This window comes from Typopeltis vanoorti, chromosome 24 (genome assembly GCF_054136105.1).
Source record: "Typopeltis vanoorti isolate ZY-2024b chromosome 24, IOZ_Tvanoo_1.0, whole genome shotgun sequence".
In the NCBI taxonomy this organism is placed as follows: domain Eukaryota; kingdom Metazoa; phylum Arthropoda; class Arachnida; order Uropygi; family Thelyphonidae; genus Typopeltis; species Typopeltis vanoorti.
The window spans coordinates 70,281,643-70,299,215 of NC_143572.1; the positions used below are offsets into that span (position 1 = coordinate 70,281,643).

The window sequence follows — 17,573 nt, forward strand, 5'->3', positions numbered from 1 at the left end:
CAAATAAAAGCATCATGCATTGGTTGTTGTTTCATTGAGATTTTTTGTAGCAATTGTGCTATAGAAAATCATCTAGTTTCATTGGAAGAAAATTAGTTATTTACATAGGTGAAGGTCATATTCAGGATGGTCATATTCTAAAAAAAAAAAAAAAAAAATTAGTAGAATGACAATTGTTGTATTCTTATGCATAAGAGGAACAAAAAACATTCATAACCTGTAACAAATGGGAAGGAAGAAACTATTAATGATTATTTTTAATATGTTTACTTTTGTTATGGGCATATTTTAATGATTTGTTGTTTTTATTATTACTTCATATGAGGCATTTTTTCTGGATTTTACTTGGCTAGTTTAATTTCTAAAATTCAAGGTTTTCCGAATTTGCTGCGGAATGATTTCTAGTCTTCTACGTGGTGGTGCATTCGTTCCTAGTCTTACGTGTGGTAGCACTTCGATTGCCATGTGATGTCACTTCTGGTGACATTGGCTCATACCATCCACTGGGTTACATGATTTCATTTATGTAATGCAGCCACTTAATATAACTACATCTAGACAAAATTTATTAGAGGATGGTGCCGAAATAAAATTTATAGGATAATCTGCTTCTTTAACATTGCTCTTCGTGTTACTGATTTCATCCAAAAATTTTATTGTCACAACATTCGCAAATTTGATTTTGATTTTCTTTGTATTAAAATATATCAGAAATCACTAGAAAATTTATTTGTGAAGGTATTCATTTGTTATATGATTTTAAACTAATGATTTTCATTATTATTGTCTGTAGGAGTCCCCTGAGTCCCCAAGAGAAGCTGCTTCTGATGGTTCTCACAGTGAACAAGAAATAGATGAATCACGACAAAGGTCTAGCGATGTAGAAAGTGATGGCCACAGTATAGCATCTGCACCTCAGTCACCTAGTGGAAGTGAAAATGGACAGCAATCAGAAGATGAAGTTCATCACAGTGATGTTGAAGAAGAGGTAAATCATAGTGATGATGATGAAGTTCAGCATAGTGATGTAGAGGAAGAGATGCATCATGGAGATGGTGATGATGAGGTGCATCATAGTGATGTAGATGAACCTCACAGTGGTGCAGAAGATGAAGTACACCACAGTGACATAGATGAACCTCATAGTGGTGCAGAAGATGAAGAACATCGCAGTGATGTAGAGAGTGATGATGAAGTTATGCATAGTGATAAAGGTGATTCCGAGAGAGACCATTCTGAAGTGGAACAAATAGAGAGTGCAGATGAAGATGGACAAGGAGATTCTGAAGTGCTAAAGGAGAAAGGTAGTTATTCCAATTTTACAAATGTCATCAAATTTATTCTGATGTTCTTTTGTAAGTTATTTTGCTATTTTTGACCAGTAAATTTGAGTGAAAATGTGTGTGTTTTATCAATCCAGCATGAATTTTCGACTGCATTGAGGCCTGCTAAACAAATTGCCATCCTGTGGCTTTGCTATTAATGCAAGATTCTTCAAGGCTCTGTTCTATCACCTACTCTCTTCCTCTTGTACATAAATGATCTATTCTTAGTCATCACTAATTCTATTCACATCTTTTCAGGTGATTCTTCAAGGCTCTGTTCTATCACCTACTCTCTTCCTCTTGTACATAAATGATCTATTCTTAGTCATCACTAATTCTATTCACATCTTTTCAGGTGATCATTCTTTTCATTCATTATAATCATTTGACAAACCATGCAGTGTTCAGAGACATCCCAAGCTTCAAAATCCTCTACAACCAATACCTTAAACGTTAATCTGCACACCATCCTTCAATGAAGTAAGGACAACTGATCACGTTTGGTGCCACCAAATCTTAGTCTTTCAAAAGGGATCTCAAGTCACCTACCCTTAACTTCAGTAATACACAAATTACCAGACACAATGTAATCTGTCTTCTTGGATTCACGTTTACCTCCAGCCACTCCTGGCATAAGCACATCAAATGAATAGCTTCTTCAGCATCCAAAAAACTTGACATTCTCTTCTGCTCAAAATATTATTTTCACATGTGTGGGATATGGGTTGTTCACCTAAAACCTTCCTAAAAATCTTTGATGTTCTCTAGAGAGGAGGAGGAGCAGTTTGACTCATAGATGATCCGACTCTTACAAACTCGCTTCATTCTCCATCTCACTGATGCAATGTTTCAGTAACTGTCTATTCTGCAGCTACTTCAGTGGTCACTGCTTCACTAAAATTGCAACTATCATTCCTCCACTTCCTGTTGTGCATATTAGCACAAGAGCAGCAGCTGCTCACCGTCTCTTTTCAGTGCAATTGCAAACACACTGAACCTGCCTCCCCTCTTCCTCATGAACTCAAAAAAATATCAGACTTCTTTTTCAATTCTCACTCGTGCTACACACATGGCTCTGGTCTGCTTATAGGTCCTCTTGCACATTGTGTGGAATCAGTTAAATGAAAGAAAGGCCATAGAACCATTTGTGGGCTCTAGCTCCCACAGAGTTAAGAAAAGGGAAAATAGCATATGCATATTAATACACTTGCCTGATTAGTATCTTATATTTAGAAACAGTGCATTTAAAAATTCAGGAGAAAAAGCTCCATACTGTTAGATATCTCCACATTCAAACTTCCATGTCACAATGATGATACACTCAGGCATGAGGTTTCTCCACATATATTGCCACACCTACATATGTGTATTTGATAGGAAAAGGTGCAGTGTGATTTGTTTCTTCATATTACAGATAAAAATGATGAAAGCAGAGAATCACGAAAACCTGTGGAAATGGCATTTGTATAGTGCTAGGCTATACAAACAAAGACCATTAAGAGTGTGATTCAACTCTAGAGGACTTAGCAAACATTAATATATGGTGTTAATGGGAAATGAAATTACAGCAGTTGCGCGCGCGCACACACACACACACACACACACACTCTCTCTCTCTCTCTCTCTCTCTCTCTCTCTCTCTCTCTCTCTCCCCCTCCCCTCCCTGGATACCTATTATTATCATAGATAGCTTTCATAGTCAGTGCTTTTAAGTGACCATAAGCTTCCAGGATTAATTCTACTTGCAAATAGTTTACTGATGTCATCATTTTCATCATAGTTCTGCTATTAAAATACATCTGTCAGCTTCCTCAGTCACTGTCATGTCTCTGGTTCTTGATCAGCTGTTTTATTTCTGACTTAACTCCGATTCACTGGTAAAAATAGTCTGAACATTGTATTATGTTATGTTTTGAAGTTTGATTGTGTCAGTTTGTTATACTTTAAATCGACTGTACCAGTTATGTAATTCCCTACCTTGTTTATATATCTAACCTTTTAGTATAGTCAGTTGTGGAGTAAGATAAAAATGTATTATGTATAATTTCATTTTAGTTGGTTAGAATGTTTTAGATTCATATCCATGATGGTGCATTGACTCCAAAGATTAACATGAGTATATTTAGACAATGAAGATCCATTATAAAAAATGACAAAATATTTTTATATATATTTAAATATATAAATATATACAACAGATAAAAATTCTGGTTCATATCATATAGTACTTCACTATTTCTCTCAGGAGATCATATTCTCTTTAGAATTAGTTAATAAACAGTTTCTACTATTCTATATACATAACCTTCAAATTCTTACTAAATACAGAGAATAATTGCATAGCTATTCTACAATTACTCTTGTGTGACATTTGCAAGTCACTCATTTGATCTTTAAACACATCAGACTTTAATTTTTCTGCAAACTATCAGATGCACCTGCTGAACAATGACTGACCGTGTGCCAGCATTCACGCTCCATGTGTTTCTATTGTACTTGTATTTTGTGTAATTTAGTGACGTATTGATTCATATGTAGCGCTTGTTGTAAATGTGTATTTTCATCCCAATCCAGATGAAGCCACTAGCTTAAGTGGCAAAACTAGTAAGTTTATTAAATTTTTACGACCCATAAACCCTGTGTTAGTTATTTTTTAATTACATTAGTGTTTTGGTCGAAAAAAAGCAACATACTTATCATTACTCTATATGAGTTCAAAGAAAATTCTTTCACTCTCTGACTCAGTTAAATTAATTTCTAAGGAAATAACACGACATAGCATTCAGCTGAAAGTTCTATAGTTCCACATAACATATTTTTTTTTTTTATACTTCTGTTATTGTTTTTACTCAGTCATTCAATTCTGTCTTGTCTCTCAAATTCTTCAGAATACTACTAAAGTTAAAGCTCTTATTTGATATGTCTTCTAGGAAGCAAATCTCCTTAACACATCTTTCTTTCATTTTGCTGATGTAGGCATGAAGAATAATTTCTCTGGCAATAAAAATACAATTCCAATAAAAAAGGAACTTACTACATTCCATATTTCTCCTTGGAACATATACAAGGGATGTCCAGAAAATAAGTTCTATTTTTAAATATTTTCACTGCAGCGCTGCGATCGCAGTGGTGCGCAGTTGTGCTGAGTTTGTTGATTCCTTAGCAAGACGTTGGTGTCATTTTCAGACATTCTCGTAGTGCGTACACTTCTTGGTGTGTCTTTATAATGTCTAAGAAAATCGAAGGGGGTGCTTAAGGGTCAAAGCTGTATAGGAGACCTCCACATAGCCTTTAAAGGAATGCGGAGAACCGACCAGGGCTTCTGACCTAATGTCCAATCCTCACCTTCTCGTGGTGCACTCTGGTGGGTATCTACTTTGATACTGAACGAACAAGGATGGGCTGGCAATTTGAGATTTAGCCGACCAAATTGTATTCGTATTGGTTAAACCAAAATAAAAAACGATGGTACAACATGACAAAATTTTATGCCGGCTGGGGCGTCGCCCGGTTAAACAAGGTTAAACATCACCAGAGTTAAAGATCGGTACTATCAACGTAAGAAGCCTGAATGGCAAAGAAATGGAGCTAGCTGAGGAATTAGATAAGTACCAGATCGACATAATAGGGGTGACTGAAACAAAAAAGACCAATACTGGTGAGATCTTTCTGAGCAATAAATACAAAATGTTATATTCAGGCAATGACAATCAAGGAAAAGAAGGAGTAGCCATAGTATTCAACACAAAATACGAGGCTAATCTTCTTGAATGGCAGTCAGTCTCAAGTAGAGTAATGTTGGCAAATATGAGAATGGGGAACTGGACAATGAGATTTATTTGTGCCTATGGTCCCACAAAAGGTTCTACTAAGGTAGAAGTGGAGGAATTTTTTGACGCTTTAGAAAAAGCAACTGACACAATGAAAAAGGAAAAGTTGGTCCTTGTTGGGGATCTAAATAGCAGAGTAGGAAATGATTGTGAGACATAGAAAAATTTTTTTGGAAAATTTGGAGAAAAGAGCAAAGCTAATAATAATGGCAAATATCTGTTGGATTTCTGCTCAGGACATGGACTGGTTATTACTAACACCATGTTCCAACATAAAAATGTGCACAAATTCACATGGAGAGAAGAGGCAAGGAATAAGAAAAGTCTCATTGACTATGTTATTGTTGATAGTGATGTTTTCTCCCCGGTGCAGGACACCAGAGTGTACAGAGGATTTGAAATTGGAAGTGATCACTATTTAGTCTTGAGCAGGATAAAATTGAATTTCATATTGAAAAGAATAACATGTAAGAAAGTTTTAAAGCGAATAAAAGCTGAGCTGCTCTCAGATGTGAACTGTAGACTAAAATACACAAATATTATTGAAGAAAAAATGAAAGAGTTTGAGAACAGGAATCAAACCTTGGAGATTCAGTGGCAAACTCTGAAGAAAACATTGATTGATTCTGTCAGAGAGGCATGTGGTGATGTGTGCAAGGATAAAAAAATCAGAACTCCCTGGTGGACACAGGAAGTTAAAGAGGCAGTGAAGGAAAAGAAGAAAGCATATCAAAAGTTCCTGGCAAATAAGTCAGATTTTACTCTTACAGAATACAGAGACAAATGTAAGAAAGCTAAACAGTGTGTAAAACTAGCTAAACAAAAGTCATGGGAGGACTTTGGCAAGAATATAGAAAATAAATATCTAGAAGGTGGCAAAATATTCTGGAGGTTGTTGAAAAAAGCTTAGGAATGGAGGAAAGAGTGCTGTAAAATTAGTTAGAGATGAAAAAGGTGACATGAAAACAGGAGAAAAAGATATCCTTGAAGTATGGAGTAATTACTTTGAAAAACTGATAAATGAAACAAGCAGTGATGACAGCACAGAGATAAAAAAACACTGACCAGGCATGCAGTCAGGAATCCATACTTGAAGTAGAAAAAGCCATCAAAAGTTTGAAATGTGGAAAGGCAGCAGGAGTAGATGATATTCAACCAGAAATGCTGAAGTATGGTGGTATAAAAGTCTTACAGTGGCTGCACTGCATAGTTCAGAAAGCCTGGACAGAGGGACGAATTCCCGATGATTGGAGTAGAGCTCTCATAGTACCCATATATAAAAAGGGAAATAAAACTGAATGTGAGAATTACAGAAGTATTTCCCTGCTGAGTGTTCCTGGCAAGATCTATGCAAGTATACTTGAGAAACGGTTAAGAAGAATTTTGGAAGAAAAGCTTGGTGAAGAACAAGCTGGATTCAGGCCAAATAGAGGCTGTCAGGATCAGATCCTCACTTTACGACAAATAGTCGAGAAAGCATGGGAATATAACAAAGATCTGCATTTAAGTTTAGTCAATTCGGAAAAGGCATATGACAAGGTTCCAAGAGAGAAGCTATTCAATACGCTGCAGTTATATGGTGTCAATGGGGCATTATATCATGCAATAGTTAGTCTTTATTTGAGGTGTAAGTCAGCAGTTAGAATTGAAGGAAGTACAGGAAGATGGTTTAAGGTTAAATCTGGTGTGAGACAAGGATGTACATTATCCCCTCTGTTATTCATTATCTATATGGATCACATTTTATGAAGGAAAGTGGTATTAAACCTGATATCAAAATTGGAGATGTTAATGTCAGCGCTTTGCTTTATGCGGATGATGTTATACTTCTAAATAAATCCGCTACAAGTCTGCAAGATTCTCTGACTAAATTCAATAGCTGTTGTAATAGATATGGTATGAAGGTCAGAAATAAAAAGACAAAGACAATGAAAATAGGCAGAATCATTGAAAATGTCAACTGTGTTGTGAATGGAGAACCTGTGGAACAAGTAAAACATTTCAGCTACTTAGGCAAGATTTTTACTGAAGATGGTAAATTAAATATAGAATCAGCAAAGCTGGTATGGTGGGAAGTCAGTTGAATAAATTCATATGGAATAAGAGAGAATTTAGTCGGAACACTAAATTAGCTGTATACAAGACAGTGACAGTGTTCAAACCAGTTTTAACTTATGGATCTGAGAGCTGGGTCAGAAGTAAAACACTTGACCAAAGACTAGAGAAGACCGCAGATATGAGAGTCCTGAGAAAGATTAGAGGCGTGAACAGATGGCATCAATGGCAATATCATATTAAAAATGAGGATATTAGGAAAGAACTTGACATTGTCAGCATCCAGGAATGTGTTAGCAGAGCTAATCTCAGGTGGTATGGTCGCTTAAATAGAATGGGAGAGGAAAGATTAGCAAAACAAGTGTTCTCTGCCAGTTTGGCAGGAAAATGACCCAGAGGAAGACCAAGATTATTATTATTATTGTTGTTCTGAGAAACTCCAAGGAGTCGACAGACTCATCGAGGGAGGCCCTAACATCATGTCAAGAACAACTATTCAACATTCACACAGTATCTATCATACCTTGCCTTGAACTCATTCACGGTCGTAGCACCCACAACAGACTCTTCAAGCTTATTCCGCTCATTTACCACTCTCCAAGTGAAGAACCTAGCTCTAACGCCCTTGTCAACTACGCTCTTGCCCAGCTTCCATGCATGGCCCCTAGTCTTCCCACCACCAGTCATATTTTCAAAAATATCTTCTGGATCAATCTTATAAAAACCCTTCAGTAATTTGAATGTCTCAATCATATCATCCCTCCTTCGCCTATCGTCCAATTTCTGCAACCCACAAATCCTCAACCTATTCTCATAAGGTTCATTCCACAGACCTGCTATCATCTTGGTCACTCGTCTCTGGACCCTCTCCACTTCCTCCCCATCACGAAGAAACCCTGGTGCCCATAACTGGGCACAGAAGTCCAGATGGGGTCTTATCAAGGCTCGATACAGAGGAACAACAACTTGTTCGTCTCTGCATGTTAAAGTATTTTTCAGAAGCCAAGTGATTTGGTGAGCTGTTTTAGTTACTTTTGCAATGTGCCCCCCCTGAACTTCAACTTCCTATCCACCAACACTCCCAAATCCCTGGCCTCATCAATCTCCTGGAGTATGGTTCCACCAATGCGATATAATGCTGCTATTCTTTTCACCCCAAAGTGCATAACCTTACACTTTGCCACATTAAATTGACATCCATTTTTCCTAGCCCAGTCCTCCAAACTATCCAAATCCTCCTGTAAAATTTTGACATCCTGTGCACTCACAATTGCTCTACCCAACTTTGCATCATCAGCAAACAAGTGAACACTTCCTCTCAGATCCTTTCCAATATCATTGATGAACAAATTGAAAAGCAGTGGTCCAAGAACAGAGCCCTGTGGCACTCCACTAGTCACAAGACGTCTTTTAGACTCCACTCCTGAATAAACCACTCTTTGATATCTCTCCTTCAACCACCCTCCTCTCCATCACACCAACCCTATATCTATCCCCATCTGCTCCAGTTTACTGATTAGGGTTCCATGTGGTATCCTATCAAAGGCCTTGGCAAGGTACAGTAGTATCACTGTAAACCCATTACCCCTATCCAGTTCAGCTGTCACTGTGTTATAAAACGTGAGCAAGTTACTGAGGCATGATCTACCCTTCAGAAAACCATGTTGTCCCCCATACAATATCCCATTTTCATCTATCCAATCCTGTATTCTTTTCTTGACTAATTTCTCTAAGACCTTGACAATGATTCCTGATATGCTAATCGGTTGGTAATTTACAACAGCAGTCTTGGAACCACCTTTATGCAGTGGAACTATTTTCCCATCTTTCCACCCGCTCGGGACTAACCCAGGCCCGAGACTCAAATTAAACAAAATGGTCAAGGGTACTGACAATTCTTTAGCTGCTTCTCGTACAACACGAGCTGGTATACCATCCAATCCCACAGATGTATTGACATTGAGGTTATGCAATAGACTACTCACCTCCACTTCATTCACCACAATTCCCGTATAATCTACTGGTTTATTCGTTTCTGCAATGTCACCACCTGGATGATATACTCTTGCAAAGTGCTCACTCAGTAACTCAACTATCTCAACTGATTCAGTTACCTCCCTACCATCGGCATTCTTTAAAATCAATCTGCCATGTACATTTTTCCTTTTACTTGCTACATATCTAAAAAACTGTTTAGGATTCTGTTTAGCCTGCATGGCCAATGTTCTTTCGTAATCCTTTTTTGCTTTTCTTACCACACTCGTCACCCTTCTGGCCTGCGCTTTATACCGTTCATGTGCCTGCTGGTCACCCTTCTCCTTAAATTCCCTCCATAGTTGTTTCTTTTTTTGCAGCTCAAGCTTAATGGTGTTATTCATCCATTTAACCCCTGCTTGATTTATTATTCGGACTCTAGGTATACAGTCAGCCATTGCTTCATGCAAGCACTTCTTAACTACTTCCCATGCACTATCAACTTCTAGTCCTTGCAGTTGTACATGCCATGGCACTGAACCAATCAAACTCCTAAGCTTGTCATACTTTCCAGCCCGATAATTCCACATGTACCCTGTCTTAATTGAAAATTCTACACCTTTAGCCACCTCCCAAGTTAAGACCCTATGATCACTCTCACCGATTGGTGGCAATGTGGTCATATTTGTTACAGCCAAATCCTCAGATGTAATTACTAGGTCAAGCACTCTCTGATCCCTAGTATTTTCCATTACATGCTGTCGCAGATAGTTATCCCTTAATAACCGCATAAAATCCAGTTCCTTCCTTCCGTGTGTCCTCTCCTCCCTCCAATCAATGCGACCATAGTTGAAATCTCCCATAATAATCACCCTCCTTCCATCCATTTCTTCTATTTGCTTGTGCATACTGTCACCACCATCTTTTCCATCACCTGGTCTATAGCAGCACCCAATTGTATATTTAGTTCTGCTAGCCATAATCTCACACCAAATGGCCTCAAATGTGCTCTTTTCTCTATCCTGCAATTCAACTTCTATTCTCCTTGGCTGGAGCTCATCAGCTCTCATCAACAATACTCCTCCCCCATTTTATTCTCTCTATCATTCCTGAACACACTATACCCATCACATTCAATCCCACTAGTTATATCATCTACAGTCATCCATGTTTCACTAATACCTATAACCTGTGGTCTGGAAATGCCAACCATGGCCAAAAACTCTTCCTTCTTGTTCCTAATACTCCTAGTATTAGTGTACATGAATTTAAGATCCCCATTAGCCCCAACCGTACCTTGATGCCTTATGTTAACTATCCCACTCAGATTTGTTGTCCTTATTTGCTCTGGCGTATTATATTCATTCTTACATTCAACTGCCTCCATAAGGACTGTATATCTCCCCCCCCCCTTAACAAATTTAGTTTCCCTGAATTTGCACATCCACTACATTCAGCAACACTTTCTCAAGGTGGATTGATACGGTACAAAGTGCCTTAGATGAAAGAAATATAAGATCTGATAATGTTGGAGTCTTGACAAGTAACAGACTGATTTGGAGGAAAATAGATAGGAAGTTAGTAATGATGTAATTTTTTCATGTAGTACTGTCATATCCTGTACAACCCTTGAGGGTACATGGCAGGAATTTGATGATGATGATGATGAAGAAAATCGAATCACCCGCTGCATGTGAAATTAGGTCAGTTATCCATTTCTTGAATGTGAGGAACGTTAAAGTAGCTGAAATTCATCAGCAAATTATTGTGGTTTATGGAGAAAGTGCAATGAGTGATTCAATGGTATGAAGATGGGTAAGACTTTTTAATGAAGGAAGGACAGGTGTGCATAATGATGAATGGAGCAGACGACCATCTTTAGTGACTGATGATTTGGTGCATTCATTTGAAGAGAAGATTTGACAAAATAGGGGATTCACTATGAAGTCACTCTCACTGCAATTTCCAGAAGTGTCACGTTCATGTCTTTATGAAATTGTGTCAGAGAAACTGAGTTGTCGGAAATTGTGTGCACACTGGGTGCCAAAGTTGCTTACAGAACAACATAAAGTGAATCGGCTGGGCAGTGCGTTGGAATTCTTGACTTGCTACCATGAGGATGGCAATGCTTTCCTGAGCAGACTTGTCACCGGGGACGAGACTTGGGTGTCGCATGTACCACTGAATCCAAACAACAGTCCATGGAGTAGAGGTACACCTCATCACCAGTCAAGACGAAATTGAAGACAAAAGTTTCCACTTGGAAAATCATGTGCACTGTGTTTTGGGGCAGACAAGGAATTTTGCTGGTAGATTTCTTGGGTCAAGGCTCCACAATCAATGTGAGTATGTACTACCAAACCCTTAAGAAACTGCATAGTGTGATCCACAATAAACAACATAGCATGCTTACCAGGGACGTTGTTTTGATTCATGATAATGCCCATCCACACACACAGCTGGCATAACGCAACAACTTCTCGCCACCTTCGACTGGGAACAATTCCATCATCCCCCATATAATCCTGACCTTGTGCCAAGCGACTTTCACCTGTTCAAACATCTGAAATCTTTCCTTGGTGGCCAGTGGTTTCAAGACAATGACGAGGTCAAAGAAGCAGTCAGTACATGGTTTGCATCACAGGCAGCAACCTTCTACAACAAAGGTATACAACTCTTGGTGCCCCATTATGATAAATGCCTGAACAATGGCGGAAATTATGTAGAAAAGTAGTGAAAGATGTCTACTTTAATTTCCAATAAAGTTTTTTTTTGTAAGTATATTTTTGTTTCTCTGACAGCCCATCGAAACTTACTTTCTGGACATCCCTTGTACAACCTAACCTGCTTCTCATTAGTGAGATAATGTTTTTGCTAATATAGGAAGACTCGATGCTTTATACTGTCCTTCAATATTTACTTCACAGTTCTTCCTTGGAGAGTACTTAAAGATACATATAAAAACTTTTCAGAATTTAACTCAGTAGTTTTTCCCACCTTTCCAGCTCTCCTTCCATATGCCTATTCATTTATCTAGTGTTCCAGTTACCCATCCACAGCTGTTCTAAAAACAACTAATGCACGTCTGTTGCTGAGATTCAAAGCAAAACTCAAGTGACAAAATGGCTGTTATTACAATGCTCATACACTGCAATAGTGCATAGCATAGAAACAGTAAACTAGCTATACAGATACACACACACACAGCATTATTTCTACATAAATCCCTAAGGATTATAACATTACATTAAACAAAATAATTGTTTAACATTTCAGTTTCTTTTGTATCGCTGTTGCTTAACCATACGGCAGTCTGGCACACTACTAACATATACAATTGCATTAATAAATGCGAACAAATGTGTGTATGTTATTATTTATCATATAACGAAAACATATTATTCATTAATGAAATCTCCACTCAGTATATATAATACTGTAAAAAACTAACAGTAAATGATTGTGAGATTTTTGTCTTAGTTTTTCTTTGAAAATTTTAAAAAAAATTTAATAAAAAGACATATTTTCTCCTTTTAATTTTAGAAAAATCACACTTATGGACATGATTTCTAGCCCTCAAGTTATATTGCCTTTGTCTATTTTCACTAGATTTATCAACTACATTTTCATTTGCAAATTATCATTTCCTTGAAGTATCTGATAAATCCAAATCCCTATTATGAATGCATGCAAATTTATTTATGTTTTATAACCTTCTGACAGTTGTTCAGCTCTGTAGATTTATCATTTCATAATGTAAAGTCTTCACTAATAGATTCAAGACACTGGTTATCTTGGTCAGTAGTATTCAAGTTAGATGATATCATCATCATCATCATCATCAAATTCCTGCCATGTACCCTCAAAGGGTGTACAGGATATGATAGTACTACATGAAAAAAATTACAGCATTATTAATTTCCTATCTACAATTTTCCTCCAAATCAGTCTGTTACTTGTCAAGACTCCAACATTATCAGATCTTATATTTCTCTCATCTAAGGCACTTTGTACCGTATCAATCCACCTATATCTTGGTCTTCCTCTGGGTCGTTTTGCTGCCAACTTGGCAGAGAACACTTGTTTTGCTAATCTTTCCTCGCCCATTCTGTTCAAGTGACCATACCACCTGGGATTAGCTCTGCTAACGCAGTCCTGGATGCTGACAATGTCAAGTTCTTTCCTAATATCCTCGTATTTAATATGATATTGCCATTGATGCCATCTGTTCACATCTATAATCTTTCTCAGGACTCTCATATCTGTGGTCTCTAGTCTTTGGTCAAGTGTTTTACTTCTGACCCAGCTCTCAGATCCATAAGTTAAAACTGGTTTGAACACTGTCACTGTCTTGTATACAGCTAATTTAGTGTTCCGACTAATTTCTCTCTTATTCCATATGAATTTATTCAATTGACTTCCCACCATACCAGCTTTGCTGATTCTGTTGTCTATTTCTATATTTAATTTACCATCCTCAGTAAAAATCGTGCCTAAATAGCTGAAATGTTTTACTTGTTCCACAGGTTCTCCATTCACAACAGTTGACATTTTCAATGATTCTGCCTATTTTCATTGTATTTGTCTTTTTATTGCTGACTTTCATACCATATCTATTACAACAGCTATTCAATTTAGTCAGAGAATCTTGCAGACGTGTAGCGGATTTATTTAGAAGTATAACATCATCCGCATAAAGCAAAGCGCTGACATTAACATCTCCAATTTTGATATCATGTTTAATACCACTTTCCTTCATAATGTGATCCATATAGATAATGAATAACAGAGGGGATAATGTACATCCTTGTCTCACACCAGATTTAACATTAAACCATCTTCCTGTAGTTCCTTCAATTCTAACTGCTGACTTACAACTCAAATAAAGACTAAGTGTTTAATATATAATGATATAATGCCCCATTGACACCATATAACTGCAGCGTATTGAATAGCTTCTCTCTTGGCACCTTGTCATATGCCTTTTCCAAATTGACAAAACTTAAATGCAGATCTTTGTTATATTCCCATGCTTTCTCGACTATTTGTCGTAAAGTGAAGATCTGATCCTGACAGCCTCTATTTCGCCTGAATCCAGCTTGTTCTTCACCAAGCTTTTCTTCCACAATTCTTCTCAACCGTTTCTCGAGTATACTTGCATAGATCTTGCCAGGAACACTCAGTAGGGAAATACCTCTGTAATTCTCACATTCAGTTTTATTTCCCTTTTTATATATGGGTACTATATATAATGTAAATATATATATAATGGGTACTATATATATATAATGTACTATATATTATGTAAAAATAATCATATTAAAAATTCTGAATATTTTTACGTATTAATTATGCTTGTTAGTTTTTGTTTTCATACACAGTGTCTGCACTTGTGATGTGCTCGTTATGAAAATGTTATATTAGAAGTAACATGTAAAGAAGTAAAAATATTGAAGTACTTACTAAACTGATTATTTGTGTTACTTATAAGAAAGTTTGTTGAATTTTGTATTTGTGAAAGACTTTCTTTTAGCGCTGATGGATACAGCGAATCAGCCATTTTATTGCAGTGTGTAGTTTCTGACTTTTGTGAAGTGCGCATGCTCCCGGAGAGAACTTGATGTGTGATTGACAGCTGACAAGGAAAGCGTTGCGTATCCAAGTTACAGTTGTAAACAAGAGAGCGTTCGGAAGGTTTTTAGAACACTGGCCGAGGAATATTCAAGTTGGGAGGAACTTGATTTTTTTGTGCGGCAGTCAGAAGGAAATTTCATAATGTATTCCGAAAAGGGAATAGTGAAAATAATAGATTTCAAGCAGGAATAAGTAATGAATAAAAAGGAAATCTTGAAACTGTAAGTTTTTAAGGTGGAATAAGTTAAGACTGTCAATTTAGTATTGTGAATGAAAGGAGAACTTGTTGCTTACATTCTAAAGTGAATGTTTTTCTTAGAGAAAATATTGATAAGGAAGTTTTATAAGTATTAAGAATGCCTGAAAGTGAAAGTTTAGAAAATATATTGACTAAGAAGATTTTTAGGTATTAAAGGTGCCTGATCTGATGAGTATTACTACTAAAAGGAAAACAGGATATAGTCAAGAAGACTTTGTGTGTTATATTGATTGATGAAAAGGATCCTGAAAATGAAGTACAGAGCCTTGTAACTTCTGGAAAATAGCCTTAACAGAAAGAGAAAAAGACTATGAACATTTTTTTGTGATTGTGAAAGAAAAAGTGTTTAGTCTTAAGAGTAAGTTTATATTTTTAAATAAGGCCTTGGATCCATATAATCTGTAGTTATAGTTATGTATTATTACTAGAAGTGTATATATATTGTTTTAGTTTTATTAAATGTGTTTATTTTGTACTTGGTATTGAGTCAATGATTAGTTGGATTCTGAAAGAGTGAGTTAAAGTCATTGCACCAATTGGAGTGAACTCTTTGTGCAAATATAATAACATATAGGGACACTCGGAGTCAAAAATAAAAATAATTGTTAGTAAAAGAAATTTATATAATATTTCATCTCATAAGTATATAGAGAGAATAATAATATACATAAAGAGGGAAGTATATATAATACACATTAGAAATAACACTTGCATAGATCTTGCCAGGAACACTCAGTAGGGAAATACCTCTGTAATTCTCACATTCAGTTTTATTTCCCTTTTTATATATGGGTACTATGAGAGCTCTACTCCAATCATCGGGAATTCGTCCCTCAATCCAGGCTTTCTGAACTATGCAGTGCAGCCACTGTAAGACTTTTATACCACCATACTTCAGCATTTCTGGTCGAATATCATCTACTCCTGCTGCCTTTCCACATTTCAAGCCTTTGATGGCTTTTTCTACTTCAAGTATGGATATGTATTCCTGACTGCCTGGTCAGTGTTTTTTAGCACTGTGCTCTCATTACTGCTTGTTTCATTTAGCAGTTTTTCAAAGTAATTACTCCATACTTCAAGGATATCTTTTTCTCCTGTTTTCATCTCTAACTCCTTTTACAGCACTCTTTCCTCCATTCCTAAGCTTCTTCAACAACCTCCAGAATATTTTGCCACCGCCTTGATTTTTATTTTCTATATTCTTGCCAAAGTCCTCCCATGACTTTTGTTTAGCTAGTTTTACACACTGTTTAGCTTTCTTGCATTTGTCTCTATATTCTCTAAGAGCACAAGCTAACTTATTTGACAGGAACTTTTGATATGTTTTTTTCTTTTCCTTTGCTGCCTCTTTATCTTCCTGTGTCCACCAGGGAGTTCTGATTTTTTTATCCTTACAGACAACCTCACCACATGCCTCTCTGGCAGAATCGATCAATGTTTTCTTCCGAGTTTGCCACTGAATCTCCAAGGTTTGATTCCTGTTCTCAAACTCTTTCATTTTTTCTTCAATAATCTTTGTGTATTTTAGTCTACAGTTCACATCTGAGAGCTGCTCAACTTTTATTCACTTTAAAACTTTCTTACATGTTATTCTTTTCAATATGAAATTCAATTTTATCTTGCTCAAGACTAAATAGTGATCACTTCCAATTTCAAATCCTCTGTACACTCTGGTGTCCTGCACCAGGGAGAAAACATCACTATCAACAATAACATAGTCAATGAGATTTTTCTTATTCCTTGCCTCTTCTCTCCATGTGAATTTGTGCAGATTTTTATGTTGGAACATGGGTCCATGTCCTCAGCAGAAATCCAACAGATATTTGCCATTATTATTAGCTTTGCTCTTTTCTCCAAATTTTCCCAAAATATTTTTGTATGTCTCACAATCATTTCCTACTCTGCTATTTAGATCCCCAACAAGGACCAATTTTTCATTGTGTCAGTTGCTTTTTCTAAAGCCTCAAAAAATTCCTCCACTTCTACCTTAGTAGAACCTTCTGTGGGACCATAGGCACAAATAAGTCTCATTGTCCAGTTCCCCATTCTCATATTTGAACATATTACTCTACTTGAGATTGACTGCCATTCAAAAAGATTAGTCGCATATTTTGTGTTGAATACTATGGCTACTCCTGCTTTTCCTTGATTGTCATTGCCTGAATATAACATTTTGTATTTATTGCTCAGAAAGATCTCGCCAGTTTTGGTCTTTATTGTTTCATTCACCCCTATTATGCTGATCTGGTACTTATCTAATTCCTCAGCTAGCTCCATTTCTTTGCCATTGAGGCTTCTTACGTTGATAGTACCGATCTTTAACTCTGGTGATGTTGACTTGGGGTTTGTTTTAAGATTTGTTCCAGTTGCTGACTTTTCGCTGTTCGCCCTGGTTCCCTGGTGAAAACAACGGGGGCCTTGTTTAACCGGGCGACGCCCCAGCCAGTATGAAATTTTGTATTGTTGTACCATCATTTTTTTATTTTGGTTTAACCA

General features: G+C 36.8%; 1 protein-coding gene across 1 annotated transcript in view; it reads left to right on the forward strand.

Moving 5' to 3' along the window:
• The window catches only part of LOC150093395 (uncharacterized), a 188,640-nt gene that overhangs the window by 21,452 nt on the left and 149,615 nt on the right, over positions 1–17,573 (forward strand). Inside the window, exon 3 of the mRNA XM_090413821.1 lies at positions 794–1,304. Within this exon, the coding sequence (XP_090269947.1) occupies positions 794–1,304 (511 nt within the window). The remainder of the gene's footprint in view (positions 1–793; positions 1,305–17,573) is intronic.